At 39.4% G+C, this 25,366-nt stretch overlaps 3 protein-coding genes across 4 annotated transcripts; 1 reads left to right on the forward strand and 2 right to left on the reverse strand.

The window, feature by feature from the left end:
• The first annotated feature begins 267 nt into the window (after positions 1–267).
• LOC111231545 lies at positions 268–3,084 on the forward strand. 2 transcript variants are annotated; one of them, XM_022758680.1, is made up of 5 exons: positions 268–324; positions 484–849; positions 1,602–1,742; positions 1,939–2,000; positions 2,180–3,084. In XM_022758680.1, the coding sequence occupies exons 1-5, from the start codon at positions 288–290 to the stop codon at positions 2,240–2,242; spliced, it is 669 nt and encodes a 222-aa protein (XP_022614401.1). In that variant the 5' UTR covers positions 268–287; the 3' UTR covers positions 2,243–3,084. The 2 variants fall into 2 exon arrangements, with proteins under 2 accessions (XP_022614401.1, XP_022614402.1); XM_022758681.1 differs by lacking the exon at positions 1,602–1,742.
• Positions 3,085–7,508: 4,424 nt separating this feature from the next.
• On the reverse strand, positions 7,509–16,182 carry LOC111231503 (stromal interaction molecule 2-like). Its single transcript, XM_022758608.1, has 12 exons — positions 16,086–16,182; positions 13,424–13,554; positions 12,036–12,147; positions 11,831–11,942; positions 11,583–11,698; positions 10,930–11,107; positions 10,657–10,834; positions 10,334–10,495; positions 10,011–10,111; positions 9,656–9,909; positions 9,128–9,320; positions 7,509–8,964 (listed from the first exon to the last, which is right to left on the reverse strand). Exons 1-12 carry the CDS (start codon positions 16,180–16,182, stop codon positions 7,509–7,511), a joined length of 3,090 nt encoding a protein of 1,029 aa, XP_022614329.1.
• A 1,527-nt stretch (positions 16,183–17,709) lies between these two features.
• Positions 17,710–24,615, reverse strand: LOC111231549 (recombining binding protein suppressor of hairless-like). Its single transcript, XM_022758686.1, has 11 exons — positions 24,498–24,615; positions 23,630–23,668; positions 23,374–23,469; positions 23,127–23,292; positions 22,556–22,730; positions 22,240–22,377; positions 21,909–22,021; positions 21,482–21,622; positions 20,901–21,056; positions 20,631–20,734; positions 17,710–20,548 (listed from the first exon to the last, which is right to left on the reverse strand). The coding sequence occupies exons 1-11, from the start codon at positions 24,515–24,517 to the stop codon at positions 20,206–20,208; spliced, it is 1,491 nt and encodes a 496-aa protein (XP_022614407.1). The 5' UTR covers positions 24,518–24,615; the 3' UTR covers positions 17,710–20,205.
• Positions 24,616–25,366: the final 751 nt, after the last annotated feature.

Here is a 25,366-nt window from a genome sequence, read left to right on the forward strand (position 1 = left end):
CGGACTGACAATTTACAGCACAATTATACAGTGACTGAGTCTGCCCTGCACTGTACAAACATGTTTTTATCTCATAGCTTTGCATTACGTGAGGGTTATCTGCCTCTAGTTAATGCTTCTGTGATTACCCACAAAAAAGAAAAAGAAAAAAAAAAAAAAACATAAGTCAGTGAGCCATTCAACTAGCCAATCACCACTTACATTTCCTTTAATGGAAAAGTCAGAGCAGGTTATATCTATGAGTAAAATGTGTTTCGCTCTCTTTGAGCTCTCTGTCATCATCACACATGGACGGGCTGCGCGTTTTTCTGGTCGTTCTCTTTGGTAATTCTTTTGATAAAAAATTTTGATGACTAAATTATAGTTATGTTCCATTTTACAAATAATTTATATCTACATACTCATTGTTGTTTATTAGTAAGCTGCACTTTCTGTGCTGTGAAATCCTGTAATGCTACTTTTATGACTGTGTTTTTATTGCAGGAGCTGTTTCTTTCAGTCAGGATCAGATTCCCAAACCAGTGTCGGAGGTGACAGTCAGACCAGGAGGAAACATCACTCTGTACTGTGACTGCAAAATATCAACTGGAGTATACATAGTGTGGTACAGGAACTGTTCTCATGAGAACCAGCCCACTCTTGTTCTTAAAGCAATGGGTTATTCGGTTCGTTTTGAATTTTTGAAGAACCATTCTTCTGAATCCTATGACCTGCTGATCAGGAACATCACTGATTCTGATGAGGGGCTCTACTACTGTGGAACTCAACAGACCAAGGTGGAGGATAAAGGATTAATCACTTCCAAATACATTTACAACTATGGCAATGTAGCAACAAGGATCATATGTGGTAAGGTTTCTTTGTATACGTGTGAGTGTGATAGTGGTGACAGTGATTGCAACCTTTTGATTAAATGATTATTGTACAGTTGAACAGTTGTGGCAAAGAAACAAGGATTCTATTGAGTAGTTATTCTGGTCTGACTTTTCTTTGTATGTTAATCTACAGTATGTTTGGAATTGAACCATTTGACAGATCCCTACATTGTATAATAAAAATAATTTTCTTTTTCTATTATATTAAAGTTTGTGATCATGTCAAATCCAACATACAAAACTGTATTCTCCATGAGCAATATTATGGGCTACATTATGATGAACAAGGTTGTGAGGTAGAATCCAGGGTAATACAGCCACTTTCTCTGAAGTTAAAGACAAGTTACAAGGGATTTCTTCCAAATCATGGACTGCTTAGGTTTGAAGTGTTGTGGGTTGTTCTTACTGTGCAATATATTCCATATTGATATTTATATGCATCCTCCTTCTGTAAAATGTTTGCATTTGAGAAACCAGAAAACACCTTAACACATGGAATAAAAGTGTTCCCGATATCACCTGTTGCTGGCATAAAATCAGTCACCAATGAACCTTGTTTAGATATAGCAATACTGACTGTTAGGCTATTATATTAAACTAAAATGTAAAACAGGTCCAAGCTGGAAAAGATCCATCAGTGAGGAACAGGATAAATATCAAGCATGTTACAAGTCAAACTTCATAGTGGTGATGCATATATGTCTAAAAATGTTTTGCTGACTGCAGGAAAAGAAGACAACTCAGACAGAGAAACATGCCCTCACTCCAGTGTTGTGCCCTGGATGATGGTGGTGTTCACGCCAGCTTTAACTATTCTCTCCTCTTTCCTCTCCTTTATTTTGGTTTATCACTTCTGTCAGAAAACAGGTACTTTTTGTTATCTCAGAGTTACTACGTCATGTTTTTGTGTTATTTCGTATTTTTTATATATTGTCTTTTTTTTCAGACATTTTGGAGAGTAATTATTCATGTAAAGACTAAATACCATAAGATAGCTATATTTGTGATAGTCTTTTGTACATTTGAGGGCTACTCTGAAATTGTGTTGTATTCATTTCTGTAGATAAAGAACCTGAAGTTCATCAGAAAAGACCAAACAGCACAGGACAAACAAGACAGAATCAGGTAATCAACAGAAGACTTTTTTATACACATCATATGTTCAGAATCAGAATTTTTTATTTTTCACTTTTGTCAGCAATTTCTTCATAAATGTAGTCTTTTAAATGTACTGAGGTTGTTAATTGTCCAGTGTAACAGCACAATAGCATGCAAATGATTCTAAATAACGAATTGTTTTACAGGATGAAGATGTGTGTTTAACACGAGTTGTGTTCCGGGTTAAGGATGGACAAAAACACCAGTAGACATGAAATACAGCAAAAGCACATTTGCCTCATTCAGGCAGAAAGAAAATAGAATTGAACAAGTCCAATTTCGAAATGTTTCAAATTCAGGTCAACAGTTTAACTTGTGGTTTCCTCTTGTATCTTTGTATTTTTCAATGTCCTGTGGTTTGTGACACACCCCTAGAGATCTTAAACCACAAAGTGTGTGAGCGCAAGCTGTGTGGCCGATTTGGTATCAGGTTTGTGATCAACCAGTTGACAACAGTCACATACACATTATTACAGTTTTAAATGTACTTTTCCGTTGAGAACTGTTTAAACTTAAATCTTGACTTACATATTGTTATTATTTTTATTAGTTATCATTAAGTAATATGAGCTTGTACTGTTTTACATGTAGAATATGTATGGAATATTTGTAATTAACTCTTTACTTGTTATTATTACATTATTATAAATCAATTATTTTTATTACAGTTGTCTTTTGTGAGCTGTTTACATATACACACAACATATAATGGGCTGTACTATCTTTTTGATTGCCCCCCCTTTACTTCAGTAGTCTCTATTCTAATGGATAGGCATAATAATTTGCATTAAATTAATTTGAAAGAATAAGTGATGCAGGTGAATGCCTTACTCATTGCTTCTGCGATTTATTGTGGATTAAATGGCCAGTTTGTTAGAGGTATGAACCACAATAATGATGAATTTATTTTTATTCTTTTATTATTTAATTTGGTTTATTACCATTTTGTATTTACAGATGTGGATAAAAGTGTTAGTACCCTAACACCTTATTGAAACAATAGTCTGTGAAATTAAAAGCGCCTTTGTCATGCATATGTGCACGCCATTAGTTTGCCATAGAATAAAATAAAGAAATGAAAAGAGCTGAACTCTTCATGAATTCTTCCTTATTCTACAAAGATCTTCTAAAATGGCCTGGATAAAATGACTGACCCCTTAGAAGTGGTGATAAACAAGTGGATTGTCATCTGTATTTCAAAATTATCACATGTGCCTTCAGTCTTAAGTCATCAGTCAATCAGTCATTCCGCCTATTTAAAATGCGAAAAGCCCTCATTGTGCACCACAAGAAATGTGGAAAAGAGAAAAAAAGGAGAGTTGTCTGTAGAGATAAGGAAGAAAATATTTGCTGAGCATGATCACAAATGTTTAAGGTCTAAGGAACCATAACCAACCTCCCTAGATATTGCCATAAGAGGAAAATTGACCCCGTATTGAACACCAGGAGAATTTGAATCTTCAGAATAGATACAAGCTGACCTCCAAGATAGAGGTACAATAGTGTCCAACTGCACCATACAATGCTCTCTGAATAGATGTGAGCACCAAGATCCTGGAAGACCCCACTTTTAAAAGAGAAACATACAAAGGCCTGACTGGAGTTTGCAAAAATTTTGACAAGCCAGAATGCTTCTGGGAGAATGTCCTGTGGACAGATGAAACAGATTGTAGGTTTTTTCGTAAGTTACAAAACCTCTACCTTCACAGAAGTAAAAAGGAAGCTATCAAAGAAAAGAACACCATCCCAGTGGTAAACATGGAGGAGGCTCAGTTATGGTATGGGGTTGCTGTGTTGAGCCCGGCACAAGGTATATTGAATCTGTGCAGGGCACAATGAAATCAGAAGATTAGCCGGACGGTCTGCAGCAAAACATTCTCCTCCGACAGGATATGACCAAAGCATACATCTACAACAAGCTGTCAAGTCAGTTTCAAAAAGGTACAAGTGAATACAGTGTGTACAATAAACCACAGTATGCAGTCCATGTGATCAGTCAGTCGTGATGTTGCTACGATTGCAACAATTGAAATAAAACACTGATTACAGAAGCTCTGCAGCCACCTTGTGGTTTAATACACATCAAATTTCTTTCAGATATCAGTGTCAGTGAGGTTTTATTCAGGATAAACTGTTCCTCTCAATCCTCATATCTGAATCACAAACATGTGGACATTTATTTGTTTATGTATTGCCTGTTTGTTTTTGCTGTAGCACGAATGATTCTCTTATCATTCAGTGTGTTAAAATTGGAAAAGTCTGTTGGGACAAATAGGGGAGATGGTGTGATCTCTCAACATTACTCAGTAGCCTCACTGGCTCCATTTGAGTCACTCCTGACCTCTAGTGGAGATGATAAGTAATAAACCAAAGCCAAAAACTAACAGGACCATCTTTAGGTCTTTGGCTGTTTTCACACAACAAAAATAATGTAATTAGACCATTATGTGGCACAAATTGATTATTTAAAATTAAACAATAAGAAACCACAGGAACTATGTGTCCTGTTTAAGCTTATCTGTGCCACAATTGAAAAAAAAGGCAATGCTTAAAACAATACAACAAAATATCATATCTCCTAATGTGACCAGCATGTCCACAGTTTTTACAAAATGATCATCACCCATCAGTGTATTATATAAGAGTATTTGCTGACTTTCAAATGATATTCAAAAGCACAACCTTGAACATAATTAAAGCGAGAAACAATACAATCTGCAAGTAATCGTATCATGAAACACACTGTCAAGCAACAACAAGCCAAGCTACTGTCCTCTAATTCATTTATAATGCACAATGTAAATTAATGAATTTCTATGAATGCTATCTGAAATATAATCCATGGGCTGATGATGACTATTCATGTCACAATCTCTTTGTTTAACTCCTGTTTAAGTAATAGTCACTGTTTTATAATGTTGAATAAGATGCTTAACATGATTAACATCAAAATGTACGTTCTAGCATCTGGCCAAGCTGAAATTTTTGTTGTCATTTGTGAGAGGACACGCTGTTGGTGTGTCCTTGAAGTTGGTCCTCATTTTAGTAGTTGTATTTCTCATACTACTCTGTTTCTTTTGGCGTAAGATGAATGACACTTTGCCGTTCTGAAAATAGCTAGTGTATAATCAATGACCAGTCAACCAGACTCTCCAAGTGAAACTCACCTGACCTCTAGTGGAAAGACAATGCAATGCATCAAAAATGCCATCAAAAACATTGGACCTTACTGTCGAACAGTCCAGACTGAATCATACCGTGCTTCTGAAATTCTAAGTCACTGTGCTGGAATAACCTTTTTACTGTTAAAAAACAAAACAAAAACATTATCATGTTTGATTTTTACTGAAGGTTCAGTTCTTCAACTCATAATCTATCGCAGGCACACATTTAACATTTCTTTCACAAAGGACTGAAAGAATTTATAGGTAATGATTAAGGTTTTTTTGTATTGTAGAACAATGCACAAGATTTCTTTAGTTCATATTGTTTATTTCCTCTATCACCAGTTGTTAATAAATCAGTAGATAACAACAGTGCACAAAATGATATTTTCATACTAAAATTCAGCAGTTGTCCTCATCTAAGACAAGGGAAAACATTTTATTCATATATTCCTTACACTTGACACTCAAACAAAGACATTGAAGACATGAAAAAAAAACATATTCCAATGAGCATTTTTAAAATCAATTAAAAGCTATATTTTTTAATTATTTGAATTAAAAAAATAGTCAAGGTACTGACTTTATGCCTGTAAACAATAGTAGAAACATAAATAATCTCTAAACATGAAAAATTCAAGCATTCAAAATATGCTTTTAAATGCACTCAAAAAAGAGAAAATATAGTTTGTCATTTTAGCAAGGAAACTGTTCTTGAGCATTTTTCAAATATAGGATTATTATTTTCAATAAAACTTGGATTGCCCTAAACTGATCCACGGAACAGAATCACGACTGATTCTTCTTTAAATGGGCCAATATTGGCTATGCTAAGCCTGATCCATTTCCAAACTTGTGGATTATTTGTTTGTTACTGGTACACCAACTGTCAAACATGCCCCACTGCCCTTCATAAAAACACAACCACCACTCTGTGATTGAGATACCCGGAAGTGAATTGTGCACAAAATAAATAAATAAACAAATACAAGGCAGCCAGCAGTTTCAGATATGACAGCCTTTGACAATGTAATAAAAATGTTATTTTGTGTCTATTTCAGCAACATTTTGCAAGTGAATCACACCTTAAAAGTGCTGATGTTGGTTGTAAAATGCCATTTGAGTATTTGATGATGCTTGAGATAAAAAGAGGCTGTCTAAAACCCTGTCCGACACCTCTTTCAATAAGGATTATCAACAATCTGTACAAAATATGATATGAAACCATTAAAGAGAAGCATTTTTTGTTATCAAGGCTAAGTTTTCTTAGCGCAGACCAACCCAGCTGTCAAACATATTTAAGGCCCCTGAAAACTTGGTTTTAAATCCTACACAAATCAAACAACAATAAAATGTAAAGTTAAGAAAAATAGTAAGGGTTTAAACCTCAAAAAACACTTGGCTAATCTGCTTCAGCAGTGCTGTATGGTTGTTGTTTGATAATTTAATGGTTTAACAACTCTACAACTCATCAGATTTTGATTCAAATGATGCTAAAACCTGATTGATGGAAATATGTGACATCACCTTTTTCCAACTTCCCACACACAGAAAAAAACACAAATACAGAAATCTCTCATGTAGTATAATCGAAACTGGTCTAAATATGGTCTTCATGTAGAAGCCCATCATTCCTAGTAAAACACTAATTTATAAAATAGGTTTTCAAGGCTTTCCAATTGCCTTACTAATTTTTTCCATGTATAATGCAGGTATATTGAAAAACTAACAAAAATGTCAGACCAGACTCTCTTTCATATTCTATATCATAGATAGGATTCAAATCAAGATCAGGGGAAAGATCTTTTATTAAGACAACACTAAATATAACCACATTTCTCTCAGAACAGAATGTTTTCATTTTCTGCTGCATCTTCAATAGAGGTTTAAATTGAATTCAAGCATTGACTCTGTTGCACAGAAGAGCAGCATCTGTTTAAACATCATTTAATCCTTCAACCATAGGCAAAGCATCAAAAATCTGCATCTAAAATAATATATGGTATTAACCATATGTCTACATAAGACTTAGCAAAAGAAATCATCTTCAAATATAAAATAAGTTATGTAAAAACTCTTTACTGAGCCTCATATTGATCTCCTTACATATGCAACTGACGTATGTGCCCAAATGTATTATATCTTCTGGACATTTTTTTACAGGCAACATTAGACATCATGCATGTATCATGATTCTGTCAGTGCTTTTAAGACCAAACTCAGAGTATGGAAACATCAATATCTCAATGAGGTTCTGAAACTTTTTTGGTTCAATAAAATGTTAACAAAAGAAAATATTCTTGGCTGATTGTCAGAGTTTCTGTAGACCACTTTGATGCTTTGCTGCAGCTGACTCATTTTTCTTTTTAAAAAGATTTTTGAGCTTCAGGGATTTCTTGCTCTTTTCTTTATCCTTGGTCCTCTCATCTCCAGTCTCGATGGGCGATACAGGAGATGTGGGGGTAACCCTTGGTGGTGGAAGAGGTTTCTCCATCTCTGCTTGCAGCCTGTTCTGACGCAGATTAGGTACTGAGGCAGAGAGGCTGGTCGGGGTTGTTGGTGTGGAGTTGCAGGACTTCTCAAGGATTCCATCATATACAAGCTGGCTCAATGGGCCAACAGTGAAAAGGTCTGAGGATGACTTCCATGGTGCCTGGGAGGTTACCATAAGGTCTGGCTGACCAATTCGACCTGGAGATGAACTTGATTCAGATGCTCCCATCTCCTCCCTCAGTGTTGATTGTTTATGTATTTCCATTGAAACATCAACACTTGGCATTCTTGGTATTCTCCTTCTTAGAGAACCAGCAGACATCTCATGTTCATCTCTCAGTATCTTCCTATTTGGTGATGGTTCTAAACAAAACTCTTGCTTCTCTGTAGATGACAAGGTGTCTGTAGGTGCATCAAATTTCTCTCTGGGTAGTATCTTTAGGGAAGCAGTATCTGTACTATACTCCAACTCCTCTCTAGATATCCTTCTTGGTGGTTTTCTTGTGGTCTCAACCATTTTGTCCATTGCTAATGCCCTCACAGAGGAATCAAGCTGGCATTCTTCTTTATTCCATGGAAGCTTTCTAGAACCTGTGTCTAGGGACATCCCTAATGAATCTCTTGTAACTCTTCTGAATACTGAGTCAAACAGATGCTCAGCATCATCTTGTACTATCTTTCTTGAGGCGCTGTCCACTGAAGCCCCCATCATACCTCTTGATATCTTCCTTGGTGCCTGTTGATCTGCTGATGCTTCTAATTCATTCCAAAGAATCTTTCTCGCATCCAGGGGTAAATCACTTCTTTCTCTGTATATATTCCGTGAAGTAGTGTCTATCAAATCCCCTATCATATCTCTCTCTACTTTCCTGGATGGAAATTCTGCATCCAACTCACTTGAAAGCCCCTTTCTAATTGTAACATCCGTGGGAACTTCCATCCTGTCTCGTGATATCTTCCTTGATGTAGCCTCTATCAAAGACTCTTCTTTGGACTTCTTCAATGAAGGGGATTCCAAAGAAGTATCCAGCACTTTGTCTTTTGCTATCTTCCTGCATGCAACATCTGCAGAAGCTTCAAGCTCTTCTATAGAAATTTTACGAACTGGAGATTCAACAACAGCTTCGATTTCTTTACTCAAAGGCTTTGTAATGGAGCTCTCTGCAAGCAGCTCAGTGTCATCATGATAGAGCTTCTCAGAGGAAGCATCAGCACTAGGACTACGCAACATTTTGCTGAGAGGAGGTGAAGTCATATAATCCTCTTGCGAGTCTCTATTAGTGAGAGAAAGGAAAGGAAGAATAAGGGGAGGAAGAAACAAGGATGGAAAGAAGGAAGGAATTAATGGAATGTCCAAACATATTGGCTCAATGCAGGTGTTGCTGAAACTGTGTAAAAATAAGGTGGCCATTAAAAGTTGTGGGCAAGCAGACATACTGTTTCTTTAGAGTTTTCAGGAAGAGCTCCTCTTCCTCATCAAAGCAAGGGTAAGGGGCTCGGATGGGGATGAGAAGGTCAGGGTCTTGCGAGATCATGGCAGCTGGTGGCTGAGCAATGACACCAGGGCGACGAGGCCGACATATGGTGGATCCTCGCGTTCGAGGAGAGCGCTTCGGTGGTGGAACTGGAACTGGAGGAAAGCCAAAGATGAACCAATCAGCGAAAATGATGAATCCAAACATAACAGGCAGTGGTGTAGTGGTAGCAATGAATATGTACCCCTAGTTTTCAACCTAAAATGTCTGGTAACACCAGAGTAGTGTTATTTGTTTCTAGAAGCTTGGTGATGTAGGGACTATTTGCAGTGCTAGTTGGTAAACTACTGTAGCTGGTGAGCCAAACACAGACACAACAGATTTTCAGCCACAAAACATGCACGTGAATCACATGCCATGGCCCTAACAGGCACCTGACTGATCACTGTGGACACCAAATAGACAAAAACCCACGATTCATGTTATTTACCTTGCATCTGTGGTAAGATTGGAGACGCAGACTCTTCTAAAAGATCCTCTATAGATCCATGTAAAGAGCTATGGCATGAACACGATGGCTGGGGCCCTCGGGGCAACCCCAAGGCAATTGATTCTGTGTAAAGCTGCGCAGTGAGTTTTGCTAGGCCAGGATTCCTGATGATGGGGAAGCTGCAGATGCGCTCAATCTGCTGCCAGCGATGGAGACGCTCCCGTAGGCAGGCTGTTACTTCACACAAGGCATTCCTTTAGGCGGTACAAAGATGTTTGTCACATACATTACGTATTACATATTTACTGGAACAGACACATTTGCACAAACCTGCACAGGTAATTTTGTGACTCACTTTGCTTCCAGGATCTTTTGGTCAACCTGGTCTAGAGAGGAGCTGTGGGCAACATGGAGAGTCCCCAGCACAGAACTCCTCTTCTTCTTAATCCTCTCTGCCTGCAAGGAAGTATAGTTTGTGGGTCAGTCAACAGGAAGTGGGTCATTCAGTAGAGATCAGGTCTATGATCCAGTGCAAATCACTCCAAATGTCTCTCCATTATCACCACTGACACACTCATGAAAAACTGTGAGATGCACAAAAAGGTGAAGATGAAAAGTTGCTCAATAATTTCCATGTATTAAGATTCTTCTTTTGTCTCTTTCCTCCTCCTGCATTACCTCGTCCTTGGCAGTGGCAAGCTGTAGTTCTGCACTGTGCTTCTTGACGTTGTAGTATTGGACCTCTACCTCATGTGTCAGCTGCAGCCACAGCTGGAGAGCATCTGAGGCAGTCCAGCTTGCCTGCATGTCCTTCTCTGCCTGCTTCAATGCCCCACGGACCTAAATGGATGCCATCAGTCAAATGTTGGATGCTACATAAGTGATTTCAAGAATTGGTGAAAACTGGCTTTCACCTATTTACAGTACAGCAAAGACGGTGAGTCACCACAGCAAACAAGAAGTTGTTTACTCTGGTTATTTGCATGGTACGTAGTGCCTACCTGTTCCAGCTCTTCCTCTGCATATCGGAGGCGGCTGAGCTCAGTGACAGCTCCCTGCCTCAGCTCGTGCAGACGGTGAGCCTCCTCCTGTGCTCCCATGATCTCATCCCGCATCTTCTCCTCCAGGTTCTGTTTCTCCTCTGCAACATTACGCTTCTCTTCTTGGGCTCGCTCCAGTCTGAGAATGTGAAAATGTTATTAGTGCAATTGAGACAAAGTCATATAGGTGATGTACAGCAAGTGACAGACAATGGAAAATTACTGAATACTCACTGTTCTTGTAGATCTATGAGACTCTGTTCTGCCCTCTGGAGACTTTCCAAATCTTTCATCATCTTGGCTATGTGGACTTTACTGGCTTTGTTTTGAGCCTGTGCAAACCAGCAGCCTCCAACTCCCATCACCACTGACACAATTAGCAGCAGATCCTTCATGTAATTATGAGGAGGACCTGTGGTGGAATGGAAGGATGATTATTAATGGTTGATGTATCATAAATGAATCATAATTGATGGGATAATGGCGAATAAAAAGGGGGATCTTAAGGACACAAAGTTAGTAACATGGAGTAAGCCAAAAACACACCTTCCATATTTTCACTGACTAGCTTTCTGTACATCCACCCACATGCCAAAATGGACTCTTCCTCGGGAGTGTGTATGTGTACAGTAGAAATGTTACTGATAATGTTAACAATGACTCTGTTCTATTTGTCGAAAATGTAGATTTTTTTTTAAAGGGTTTTTTATGGGTTTTTTTAAGGGTTTTTCACTGGATGCCAGTTGTTGTCCATCAAATATTGCAAAAGTCGAGGGAAAGTGGGAAAGCTGGACTGTACATGTGTGTGTAAATTAAATAGGCAAACAGGAACAGATCCATTCAAGAGACATTAGAGTAGGGAGAGTGTGAGGACTTAAGGTTCTTACGTGTAGGCGGCCCAAACAGAACTACGTCCAGAGCTTTGATGTTGAGCTTCTGTTTGTCTCTCTGGTCCTGAACCCTCAGATGGATACTCAGGAATGAAGGCTCATTTGCTGCAATCCTGTGAACAGATGTCACAGGCAGCACATGTTCAGCTCAACTGACTTGTTATTACAGTGACCTGCTTTGGCAACAGCACACAAGAGAGTCAGTCTTGGTCTTGGACTATAGGATCCTCAGTGTCTATCCTCACCTGGGTAGTGTGTTTCCATTGACCTTAAAGTCTTTAAAGTTTCTCTCATACTGTGGCAACTCAACAAACTCCTTCAGCCAGCGAAGCACCTCATCTTGTGTCCAATTATGTACTGAAAATTGAGACAAGGAAAGAAAAAGTCAGACAAAGTAGAGCTTGACACGTTTGAAGAAAATAAAAAATAAAACAATGCATCTACACACACCTTCAGATGACTTCCAGCCCCTCCAGAGCTCCTCAACTGTGATATGTTGGTCTTCTCTGTGCAGGTTGCTGTGCTTGTTGGTCTGCTGCTGCTTCATGTCTTCAATGATGAACTGCATAAATGGAGGGATACAGGAATAAAGAATTTTTTTCAGACACAAATTTCAAAAGCCAGGTTAGAGGTCACCAGCACATAACATTAGCTGAGCACAAACTCTCAGACTCCCTGTCCAAAATAAATTGGGTGGGTGTCGCAGTATGTTATGTCCTTGGATTTCAATCTAGGAATAATGAGTGTGTGTTTTGGGACTGTATTTATTTAGAGTGGATGCAGAAGCATGAGTGTGTATTGCAAACTTCAGAGATTATGTGTACATGGTTGTGTGTGTTAGTGCTGTCTTGGAATGTGTTCTTGGCTGCAAACGGAGGCTTCATATGATGGCTAGAGGAATCTTGGGGCTATGTTCTGATGAGTCCAGGCCCCTCCCCTGACATTTCTATGGCAACCGCAACCCGAGCCCCTGGATACTGTATCCCTGCACTGCATTCTGGAAGGCGAAGGCATTCCGGAATTCTGGGTTTACTATCAATGTCACATACAACTAGAGACTCACAGACTCTCTGGGCAAAATGCTTTTCTACCCTGGATTCTATTTACTCTGAAATATTAAACTGAACACAAAAAGAATACACAAATCACTAAGGCACATTTGCACATGTGCGCAAACATGTTTTATATGCATTTAATATGCCTTTACACACGTACAGAGCCATACACAGAGATCAAATTGATTACTTGTTCACATGATTGAATAGAAAAGTTTTGATAATGCCAGTACTTCTTTGATTTTTGACTTCTCAATTACATGTTTTTTTTGGTTTTTTTATCCCACATAAAAATATGCTTGGAAACTGTTAAATATTATAGGTCTGACAAAAAAAACACATACATTTGTGGTATTTATGAATTGATTGATATACTATCTTTATTTATTTATTTATTATTTGACAATAGAAATTCATGCAATTATCAAATTCAAATATATTAACTTTGATAAATATTTCTTCACTCTTTTGTTTCAAGATGTTTGTGAAGAATATAAGAAGGTGGAGTAAGGAAACATTAAGAGGAGTTATACTCTTAATTATATCTATGAAGGTCACCAATGTTCCAGTATTCTTTTAGTCCAAACCAATTTTGTCACCGAGCCAAAAGCAAAAGTTATACCCTTGCTATCCTTGAAGTAGCATTTGACTCTACCACCAGCCAGGACACCTGTTGCTGCACTGCTTTACCCTTTCTGCTTCCTGCATGCAGGAACATACAAGCGCTAGGATTTACAACAGATTAGTAGATAGGTTAAATATTTGATGAAGAGCAAGTTGTACCTCTAGACTCTCCTCCACCTCAATCCCTCCATCCTGGTCATCGTCCATCATCTGATGGATGCTCCGCAGGGCCTCCAGGCTGTAGCGATCTGCCTCGCTCATACATGGCGGAGACACCACCATGCAGGGGTCTATGTGTGTCAGGAAGGCAACGACATTTTATGAATCATTACTTCACTCAACATATCCAAGGAGTACCTTTCAGTTATTCATCAATCCAGCTCAGCTGATCAGTTACACTGATCTACAGATTGAGCACTATCTTTTCTGTGTGTTCACTGCTCCTTTTAGAGCAGATACAAGGAAAGCTAATCACATCTGCTCAGCATTGAGTGAATGTGATTCTTTTGGCCCATACAGGGAATGCAGAATAGTGCACATATTCTTATTACTTATACTGGGCATCAGATAAGTCTCATCAGATAAGTCTTTTCTGTTTGTCTATCCAAAATTTCAACATTTCCACGAAAAATAAATATGAATCAATGCCCATGGTTTCTCTTAAAATACAGCCTGGACCCAAAATAATTTATTGCATGTTTATCAAAAGGTACCTTATGGGGCTTTCTGTCTATTAACACTTAAATCCCCCCTAAATATCTGCAAAGTGCAATCATTTCGATCCACATAAACTAGACAAATATGCATAATAAACCAACTGCACAATCAGTACGATACACTGACAAAAAAATCTCACCTCAAGATCCATTTATTAGCTTCTAAATGGGCCATGAAGTGACATTGTTTTGGCAACTGCTGTTTCCAAGGACAAGAGAGAACCTCGATCCATTTGTTGCTGACATAGAAATAATGCAATACATTACATTAGACCTGTGTTTTCATCAGTCATTCAAAGCATGTTTACCACCATTACCATGAAGTGTCAGAGTTGTAACCTTCTTTGTTTTTCAAGATCACGTCATTGCCCACTCTACAACCAGAGCTCTTATGTACCATAGTTACTCTTGTGTAGTTATGTATTTGTAGAAGTAATAATAGGTGGTAGGTTTAGTCAGTCAAGTCATATAAATCAATCCATAGATCCTGTGCGCCAAAACCAAGAACACACTGGCAGACTTTTGCAGACAATGTGTACTGAATGTACTCGGTCACACGACGATGAGTCTCTGGAAAATCAGTCATCAAGGCCAAATCAACTGTTGTAATTAGGCTTTAAATCGTACAATGTGTTCCAGCCATAAGTACAGTACAGCAACACAGGTGACGCACAGCTTTCTGTCATCTGTCAGTCTAGTGAGTCAGAGCCCATTTTTGTCTCTGTGACTCTAGAGATTTGGTGCTCCAAGGAGCTCAAGGGACAGGGGGTCAAACGCCTGCCAGTTAAACCCACTATCATAGCCAGCTTCAGTTAGACTAGCCGCTCCCTGCCTACAATGTAAGGAAGAATAAAACTATGGGAAACTAGGAAAATGTGATTTGTGCAAAAAAATATTGGTATCAATCTCAGAAGTAGTAGTATTTTTTTTTTATGTGGAGCAAATCCTCTTGCAACTAGTCCAATAAAAGTCAGCACTGGACCATAGGAGTATGTTAGTGCTAGATGATCCTGCAACATGGATCTACTAGGTAAGCATCAGGCGTGCCCATGAGGTTTCTATAGATGCAGAAAGAAGACACTGAAAATAAGGGGATGGAATGACCTATAATGATTGTTTCTTTGTTCGCTGTCTGCTTTGGTTACATTTGCCATGAGTTTTCTTTCAATAATTATTTGATATGGCAATAAATAGTTAGAATTCTTGACAATCTGCACTTGACAATGTCAGTATTCTGAAAAACATTCCCACAGCCAGGAGATGTAGACTGTACCACCAATGTACAGAGCAACGACACTGATCCCCTGGTTGATGATGAAACTTGTATTTCTTAATAGAGTAGAGACATCTCAGCTGGATGGGCTATCAAATATCTGTGGTGTATGCAAAGGTCCAGAGTGTGTGTGTGTGTGTGTGTGTGTGTGTGTGTGTGTGTCTGGGGGAACTCCCCATACGACCTGAGTTTAACCTTTTCCACAGGTGAGCTGAAGCTGTTGTGCTGGGCAGAGGATTGGAATAGCTGGATTAACTACGAAGACAGACTATTTAAAAAATCCCTTGACAAGGTCATGCAAGATTTAATAGCATCATAAAATGTTTTAGTTCATGTAAAGAAAGACTGCGGGTTTTGTTTCCCAAGCATCATATGCAAGATTCACAAAGACTCCAAAACAAAACAGAAAGTGTCCTGATAATTTGAGCTGTTCTTTTAGGATTAGTTGCCTGTCGAATAATAGTGTTTTAACATGAGTAAGCTCACTCCATCGTTCAGTATCATCAAAATGGTCTGAATTGGCTGAAAAATAAGCTAAGTAAAACTGTTTCTAGTCAAGTCAAGTAAAAAATGAGAATAAAATAGAAAAAAACTTACAAAGATCTATTTTAAGATTGTGTACCAGTCGAAACAACAATTTAAAAAAAAATGTTTTTATAAGCCCTATTATAATTTACAGAAACAGCATGACTGACTGTCGTTCTTAGATGTGACATGTGCAAATTAGACTGATGTGCTGCCAGCCAATGTCCAGCGTTCCCATTTGATTGAGTCTGTGGATGCATCATTCAGCACATAGGCCTACCTGTTGGGTCAAAGCCTGCGCTCCCACCGGGCAGGGTGAAACCCTGGAGGTCCCCAGCGCCTTGCGCGGCCACAAAGACCACAGCGGGGAAAACGAGCAGCAACAGAGGGGACAGAGGCAGCATTTCAAATGGCAGACAATATTTCCGTCCAGAGTCGAGAAACTCCTCAAAACAAATGAAGAAAGACTATATACGGCACCAACAGTTTAGGGGGCACCCCTGTCAGTCTGCGCAAAGCGTTAAGCGATCTGTGTTGCTATTACGGGTACAGCCAGGAAGCGAGATGTGATACTGATGATTCACTTGAGAAATCAGGCAAGATGGATTAGTGTGCAACCTGAAATGTATAATAGCGCACGAAAAAGTTTCAAAACACTTTAAAGAAACTCTGCAGTAATGATTTGCAGAGTCATCCAAACACTAAGGCTGTGCGTAAAAGTTCTCCAAAAATGGATAATCCGAAAAAAACCGACAGATTCCGCTATGATAAATCCATATTATGTCAAATAAAAACATCAGAAGAAATGGTCCTGAGAGTGATCCATCCTTATTTGAAAAAACACACGCACAGCAGATCTAAGGACTTGAAGGGCGCAGGAAACCAGATCAGGTTAGGTCAGAAGATGGAGGAAACATCGGTTTATAATCCTGCTCAGGGCGCATTCACCTTCTCTGTCCCTCGTGTCCAGTTGTCTGCTTTGTGTCGGCTGGTGTTCTCTTTATAAACCAGATTATCTTACTTGTCCAGTTCTGTGTTCTCTCTTCTGTCAGCCTTTTCCCCAACAGACGTCAAGCTGTGACTCTCTCTCTCTCTCTCTCTCTCTCTCTCTCTCTCTCTCAACAGGGCCCCCCAACACTTTATTATGTTTCCTAACCCAACCCCACTCTCCACTCCACACACTTTGCTACAGTGTTGATCCAGTGACCTCCTTTTTTTTCGACCTCCATTTGTTACAGAGCTGAACAACTGCTTATAATGCTCAACAGTGAGGGGTAACACCACCCCATGAGCTAACTAGATCGTTTACTATCCTCCGCATTTTCTGGCCTTACTGGTTCTGGTTTAGGGATCAATTAAAGCCCCCTAGACTTCACTATGGGAAATGTTGCTTGAGATCATGACTGTGCCAGGAATAGCACGTCATATGTCACGTCATGGCCTGGCCAGATCTTCAAGCTATGCCATGGATTTAGCAAATGTTTGTACACCTGTTTGGGTTTCTGATGATGTCCATATGTGGCTTGTGATTGCAAAGTCTTTGACACACTTGTACAGAAAGCACTGGTCAGTCTGTCTCAAAGTATTTTAGTATAAATTATTAGTATAAAGTGTGAGGGACACAAACAGACCACACAACTCTCTCTCTCTCTCTCTCTCTCTCTCACACACATACACTAAAAGTAACAAAGTGTCAGATTTCATTCCAGCAATCTGGCTCCCAGTTTAAAAATAGTGAGGCAGATTTGACCTCTACCCTGTGGAGCATGCCCAAGTGGTAAGTGTCCAATAAGGCCTCAGAAGGACCTGTGTGAGTATACAGTATATGTGCATTTTGATTATATCTATCCTTAGTCTTAGAGCTCCTGGTCTGCTCAATGATGATGTGTATGAAACAAAGAGACACCTAAACACATACACAAGTGACCTTGAGCTTCAGCTCATTTTTATTCTTGACCTTTTGCTGGCAGATTGATTTACGTGCTGTATGACAGAGTTTTAAACAAGACTGAAAGATGTAGGTTTCATATAGGGATAGAGCAGTGGAAAACAAAAGGCAGGATATGAGAGCAAAGACATTTAACTCTCCAAACACAAGAAAGAAAAATGCTCATAAAGCCACCAGTCTAATTACATGATGAGGTTTTGTTAGCATGCTAGCTCATAGCTGACCTTATGACAGCACTACACTGCCTCACACATGGCCTTGTTGACATTAAGTAGTACAAGACATCAAAGCAAGGCATGGATGAGAATACAGATACGAAGAAGAAACCAACAAGGTAAGATTGAAGGTCCACATCACAGTGACCAAAAATTCAATAATTTGTCAATAATATGTGCAAATCATAAAGAATATCACAGACCTCCACAGACTTCTGCAGAGCCAGGCAGGGATCACACTACAGTGTTGATGTAATACTGACAAATCCACAAACTTGCTGTTACAGAACTTACATAAAACGTTTTCTATCAGTCAAGAGAGAGAAGCACCTGCAGTATGCTGCATCAATCCAACAACTGTCTACTGAGAGCATGGAAAGAAAATGATAGGAGAGTGGACGCAAAGGCTGATCAGACTGGTGCTCAATGCTGCTGGACTGTTGTGATGTAAATACTTTTCTACACAACAACATCTACTTTCAGGTAAGCTGAAAACACATATTCAACAACTTAAGTGATTCACATCACCATCATTAAAACTTCCAATTGTTAATAAGCAGGTCAACCTGCCGCATTTACTTACCACATATTACTTAAATGTCAATCTTGAAACACGATATACAGCATGATGCAAAAAGAATGATGCAAATGAGGGTTCTCTGTAAGTACTTTTGAGCAAGACAGGTACTGCAGGTAGTGGTTTTTAAGGCAAGTTAACTATCAATCCTGTACAAAACCATCACCTCATCACATAAGACCCAAAGCACAAGCACAGCTCATTGTATTAAAATTAGTTCTACTGTATTTGCAGCCATGTTTGACAAAACCTGAATCAACAAGGCTCAATCCCAACATGATGTTACTGGGCTATCATATGTGAACAGCAAGGGTAGGCCTGCAAGCTACAAGGCAGAGACGGTGTTAAAGCTCTTCTTCCAACACGTAAGCGCAATCTCAAACGGACTCTTTAAGGCCCCTCCAAGTGAAAGACATCAAAGAGGCAAAAAGTCACACTAACGATTTGAACTTAAGACAGTTCGTTTTGACATTCCTTCTTTGTTCCCCGACTATGTCTGAAAATATGGAGGAGATTAGGACCCAAAGTTCCTCCAAATTAAGAATTTTGTTTAAAGGCATCACTACTGTGAAAAAACAAGAGGAAATGATTATGTTCAGATTTGAGTTTAAACACTCTGGTACAGAAACAGCATACTGATTACTAAATTTAGACCTTGGTCTCCCAGAATACACTGATAGTGTAATATATTATCAAAAACACGCACGCACACACACACTCTACGCTCATCAAAAATATCATTTTTGATAGAGTAGTAAGAGACTGAACAGCTACGCCAATAACTGCAGCAAGATGGGCGCATAACTTCACTGTCTAAAACACAGTCTTGTTGTTTCTTTTATATTGTTTACAGCATGTAGAATTGTTAAAAGTTCTGTAATGACAATTTAGTAAGTATGCATTTGGGTTTCTAATTCCAAAACACATCAGTGGATATTAAAAAAGAGGTGAGGATAAAAGTAGAGAATCTGCAGTCAGACTATTGGAGATTTACTAAAAGCCGTTTCCACTTTAACCTCTCCACTGAGACAAAACTCAGACAGGAGCCAACATGACAAACTCTATTTGGTAACAAAAGTGAACTTACTATGCAGTATCATACAAAAAAATGTCAAAATGTACCTCAGCAAAAGCTTATAAAATATAATATGAATAAAATAATATAATAATATTCCTTGGTCCGCAAAAACTATGTTACTCTTACAAAATGTTTCCCTTGCTCACAACAGATAAAATCAACAAGCTTTTCAGTAAAAACATGACCTTGGCAGTAAGAAAGCGTAGTGAACATAGCTCTCAAATTCGCAGGTGTATAAAAACAAAATGGTTCTTTTACAAGTCTGGTTGCTGTGAGAGTCAGATGGCAGATTCATCTTCTTTTAGATAAAGATCTTGGATGTCAAGGTCCTCTGAGTGGTGCTTATGACATGTCCACAACAGTCCACAAGAGGGAGCTAAGGAGAGGAGTTAGTTATCTTAAGTCTTGTCTTTGAACTTGTCTTTTTTTCCCCCCAAATCTCTCTTGCATTCCTCATGATTCTGCAGTTGCTCTCTCATGAAGAGTTTCCAAGTCTGTGCAATTCTTCACAGGTCCATGAGCCTCTTTGGAAAATACATGCATGCATTTTCTCACTCATTCATAGCACACATACAAAACAACACACATACACATTAGAAATATGTATAACTATGACAGCACCGACATGGTCGATGCTCCTGATGACATTCCTGAGTCACTACTGTTGTAAGCCCCCTGGCCGTCCCCGAGCCCACCCAGCGAGGATGATGGCGAAGATGAAGACGCCGGTGATGACGAAGAGGTGCTATGTGACCGCAGAATGGCCCCAGCAGCACTGCAGTGAGGTCGTGGCCCTGGCTCAGGGGTATACGTGAAGGTGAGGGCGGTGGCATAGATAATTCCATCATTGCGGACCAGCGTGACAGGGACCTGCACCGGCTGTCTCACCCAGCGCCAGCCCTCCCTGAAGGCAGAAATGTCCGGCACCACACACAGGATGCTCTCTCCACATCTTATTGGGCGGACAAATGAAACAAGGTTTGAGTACTGAAGTCATTACACACTAATATGCACTCACAAATATAAACACTCACCTGTACATAGTGTCAGCCTCCACATCTCCGAACCACACTCTTAGGTTAGGGGTGAAGTTCTGTCCGGTCAGCTCTAACATCGCCACATCTCCTCCGCCATTTAACTTCACACAAAAAAAAAAAAAAAAAAAGTTTTATATCCTTAAAAAATGTCCCTAGAAGCTGAGTAAACACTTAAAAGGGAAGTAGTTTGTAACCAGAATGACACTTACATTTACTGATAAAAAAGCATGACAAGCATATTTTCAACAGAATAGACTGTGCAAGTACCTGCAGACTTTCCACCACAGGAACAGGTGTGACTGGTGTGGGGACAGGGCCCATGCCCTCATAAAAGGTGTACTCTGCCTTGTCAGTGCTAATAATAGTCCAGGAAGCCCCATCGTTAATAATCTCTTTGTTAGTCTCTTTGGAGCACGGTGAGGCCTGGAAAATAAAAAAAAATAAAAAAAATAAAATAAATTTTCACTTCCTGCTTTATGTAAACTGAAGGGAAAAACACATATGTGCAAGCTACCAGAGTGTTAGGTAGGAACTTGCCAAAGACTCTCTTCTCTTGCCCTGAAGTGCTCAATAAAAAAATGTCTATTCAAACAACAGGTCCTGTGAGCAGTGTTCTAAGCAGACAGGTTAATATTCTGCTGGCTATGGGAAGAAACAGCAGTATTATCCTAGCTTGATTACATTCTCTTTGTTTCTTTTTATCAAAAATGAAAATACAATCAGTAGCTTAATAATACAATCTACATCTTAAACTACTTCATGTTTGAATTATGGGTAAATTTTTAATGAATTTTGGCAACAATGGTGCCAAACAGAATTAAAATCACTCCAACGATACAATTGCCCACCTGGAACTGGATGATCCTCTCCTGTGAGAGACAGAGATACATCCTGTCTGTATCTTTCAGGTAGAAGGCGCACTTGTGGAGCTGCGAAACTGGGTCATCTGCATCCATTAATGCCGTCTGCTTGTCCACTTTGCGAATGACCTGAGGCATTGAGGCACGCACACGCGCACACACACACACGCACGCACGCACGCACGCACGCACGCACGCACGCACGCACGCACGCACGCACGCACGCACGCACGCACGCACGCACGCACGCACGCACGCACGCACGCACGCACGCACGCACGCCCGCACGCACACACACACACACACACACACACACCATAGATACACACAAACAAAGATATGTATATGTATTTAGATGCACCACTGGTATGAAAGCACTTTCTCACATACTATTTGACAATAAACACATGCATACCAGTCTGGGCAGGGCCATGCCAGTAACAGAGCAGACCAATTTGACAGTCTGACCATAATGGATGTAGCCATCCCTCACAGCAAACTCCTCCCCTTCAGACTCTTCGTCATCCACTAAACAAAAATCACATAACACAATAATCACTTAAGTGTCCCTAAATAATCAAGGGACATATGAGATAAGATAATAATACTGTAAATTGTGTGTACTCATAGCAGGTAACCTGTTGTTCATCAATAAAAACAGGAATCACAGTAATGGGCACAGAGGATAAAATAAAATGGGAAAAGAAAGAAAAAAAAGAACGTTAATAAAGAAAATGGTGACTCACAGAGGTGGATGTAGAAGGCACCCCACTGTTGGGAGCTGGCATGAAAGTTTCCTCCCTCCACATGAAGATACCTGGTACTAACCGTCTGGGAACGCAGGCGGTTAAACAAAGCTACCTTAGTCCCTGAAGCTATACACACTGGAATGACAAAAAGAGAGAAAGAGTGAGTGAGGACAAAGGGAGATAGATAATACAGTGTTTCTACAGGCCAACAGAAATTAAAATATTTTTCAAATTAAAATTAAATGTCTATATGTGCTGGCCTTACATGAGATAAAATATGTGTGTATTTGTACTGACACAGTCTGCAACTCACAATCTGCATTTTTCAAGGACTGTTTCTTCTTGGAGGGCTTGGAGATCACCTTGATCCTCTTGCTGAGGAAGACTCCTATGTTGGCGCTGTTTCCGTATAACATTTTCACAGAGAGCATGAAGTGTTTCCTTTTATCTGAGTCACTGATATACAGTGTTTTCGCTGTGCAGAAGTGCTGACGTAGGGAAAACAAACAGGTTAGGGGATTTTGTATGAGAGTGTGTATTTGTGTTTGTCCCATTTTCACTTCCCTCTCAACTTATTCTCAGAACAAGTTCATGAATGACATTGGTGCAGTAAGAAAACAATATCTGCTATAGTATGAACATAGTTAACAGGGCTGCAGAGAAAAACAGAGGATATGGTCAAACTGCAAACTGCACAGCAGCTGTACCTTTCATGCTGTGGTTACTTTGCATGGTTCATCAGTGGTAAAGCAGAATAATGTACTAACAAGTTCTTGCTAAAATGACTGAAGTGAGAAGAGTTTTATCTACAGTGTGCACTGCTACAATCATCAGAAAGATATATATAATTCTGCAGTAAGGCGTTATTATAAATGACTACACACCTTCCCCTCCAGATTGAGTTGCTGCATCTCCTGCTCACTGTTGCCTATGCCAATGAATGCACATGGCTGGGCCTCTTGCTCGGTGCAACCGTCCTTCTCCATATTCTCCAACTTCTTCTTCCAGCCACTGCCCATCAGATACACACATGGTGGAGGGCAGAAAAACCTATTTGACAACAACGTCCAATGCATCAGTAAAAATTTCTCTATGAAACACACACACACAAACTCAAAATCAACTACAAACCTTTTTTCATTGCCGTATGACTTTTGTGCAACTTTTGCATGCAGTATGAGCACTGTTTGATCATCTTTCTCCTTCAAGTAATTCCTCATAGCCTCCCTGAAATGGAGGGGGGAGAACAAAGTTTAACACTTTGACAGCACAGTACAAATTATTCTTGCATCTTCTTTAATCAAGTCATTTTCCATTAGCTTTCTGCACTGATTTAAAAGTGTTGAGCTCTGTGCAATGTGAAGGGGTGCTTTATGTTTCCCTCTACCTTGTCAAGCGCTGAGGCTGAGGGCGCTCACCAAACTTCCTGCAAAACAAAAACATCAGAGTGCATAGTGTTTACTTGTGGTGTCAGTGCTTGGCTACTGTAGCATAGATTAAAAAAAAAAAAAGCTTGACTGAAAGTGGGTGAAAAGAGACAGGCGCACAATGTCAGTGACATCTGTGAATGCAGGTGTGCTTAGGCTTTCATTCTGTATTGAGAACTCAGATAGAAAACACACATATGGAAACAGTTTGCCCTTATAATTTAGATTTTGAATGGCGGTACTGTACAGTATACAATAATGTGACAATGTATATGATTTGTTTTAAAAGTTTCAATGGTGGAAAAACATTGTGAACTGACCATTTTATATTTCGAGCTACACAGTTTTGTGAGGAAAATTAAATTAAACCAATAAATGTATGCTAATCAAGGTATATTCAGCTATAACTACTTAAAGCAGTTGCTATGACGTTAAAGTAACAATGTTGCAGTCTGGGGAGTTTGTAATGATATTACATTGTTTCTGCACTCAACTTACTGAAACAGAAATTAAATAGACACAAAAGAAGTAGTTAAGCTCGAATGCAAAACTGTTGAATGACAAAAAGTTTCTAAAATAGTTTGAAACTGATTTAATATCGCACGACAGCTCAACAAATGGCAGAGAAACCAGGCGACACTACGAAGAATAGTTTAGCACAACAGACCCCACATCAAGCCTCAAAGTACCACAGTGTGGGGTAGGTTTACTGAGGCTAAGGCGGCAGTGTTGACACGCAGAGTCATCACTCGGAAACACCACAAACTGGCAACGGTTTACCATAAGAAAATAAAACTTTTTAAATAAAATTATGCCTTGACCACTTACCCCGTAACAACGGGCGCCATCTTCCGATTAACTCTCCCCCCCGAAGAAAAGTCCCAACAATCGCGAGATCCCTCCCACAGCCCCCCTCACCAAAGCCAACGGCACAACAGAAGAACCAGACTGGAAGGGAAAAGAAGGGAGAAAAAGAGGGGGAGGTGTGACGGGGCAAAGGGGTGAGAAGAAGGAGAGGGAGGGAGGGAGGGGCGACGGGCAGAGGGCAGACGCCAAAACAACAGGCGTGGGAAAGTTACAAAGCCGCGCGAGAGCGGAAAAACTCTCACAATAGACATGAATAAAGGTGGACCAATTATATCGCGAGATGAAGAGGCACCCTCACAACTTGCTTTCTTTCAGAAGTCAGTTACACTGTAACTCGATTCCCACGCCTTATTGAGCAATAAAGCAAACTACACCTCCCTACGTTGAAGAGACAGAAAGTGCAGCTTGAAGATAAATAGGTATAACATGAGCTGTAATACTGGGAATACATAGTCTTATATCATTTCTTCACATGACCTTTATGAGACGAATAATTGTTATTCTTAGAGATATTACAATGTGACCACATTAGAACAGCATTACAATAAAACCTCAAAGCCTCAAACAACAGCAGAAAATTCTTTGGAATAAGATTTATTACATAAACTTACTTCATTTTCAAATGGTGAATATAAAAGAAATAATTGTATAAAAGTTTGAAAAAATGAATTCCATCAAGAAAAGACAATACTAGATTAGCAATTATTCAAAGGTCGCTCGCAGCATTTAGATTCATATTGACCATATCGTTTTCCAAAATCCATAAATCCATAAATGTTACAAGTTATATTAACTGCCAATTGCAGAATAGGGCACATCATCAAATATAT

Source organism: Seriola dumerili, unplaced genomic scaffold, assembly GCF_002260705.1.
Source record: "Seriola dumerili isolate Sdu_G_001 unplaced genomic scaffold, Sdu_1.0 BDQW01000302.1, whole genome shotgun sequence".
Classification (NCBI taxonomy): domain Eukaryota; kingdom Metazoa; phylum Chordata; class Actinopteri; order Carangiformes; family Carangidae; genus Seriola; species Seriola dumerili.

Bases quoted from the DNA above. Each gene is read 5' to 3' on its own strand.
- LOC111231545 (XM_022758680.1), top strand. From the start codon at position 288: ATGGACGGGCTGCGCGTTTTTCTGGTCGTTCTCTTTG. The intron at 850-1,601 runs GTAAGGTTTCTT...TGCTGACTGCAG, and splicing joins AGCAACAAGGATCATATGTG to GAAAAGAAGACAACTCAGAC. The intron at 1,743-1,938 runs GTACTTTTTGTT...TCATTTCTGTAG, and splicing joins TCACTTCTGTCAGAAAACAG to ATAAAGAACCTGAAGTTCAT.
- LOC111231503 (XM_022758608.1), bottom strand. From the start codon at position 16,182: ATGCTGCCTCTGTCCCCTCTGTTGCTGCTCGTTTTCCCCGCTGTGGTC. The intron at 9,321-9,655 runs GTAAATAACATG...GCTTTCCTCCAG, and splicing joins AATCTTACCACAGATGCAAG to TTCCAGTTCCACCACCGAAG. The intron at 8,965-9,127 runs GTATGTCTGCTT...TCTCACTAATAG, and splicing joins CTGAAAACTCTAAAGAAACA to AGACTCGCAAGAGGATTATA.
- LOC111231549 (XM_022758686.1), bottom strand. From the start codon at position 24,517: ATGGCGCCCGTTGTTACGGG. The intron at 23,293-23,373 runs GTTTGTAGTTGA...GTTGTCAAATAG, and splicing joins TCATACGGCAATGAAAAAAG to GTTTTTCTGCCCTCCACCAT. The intron at 21,057-21,481 runs GTGGGCAATTGT...TTTATTTTCCAG, and splicing joins AGAGGATCATCCAGTTCCAG to GCCTCACCGTGCTCCAAAGA.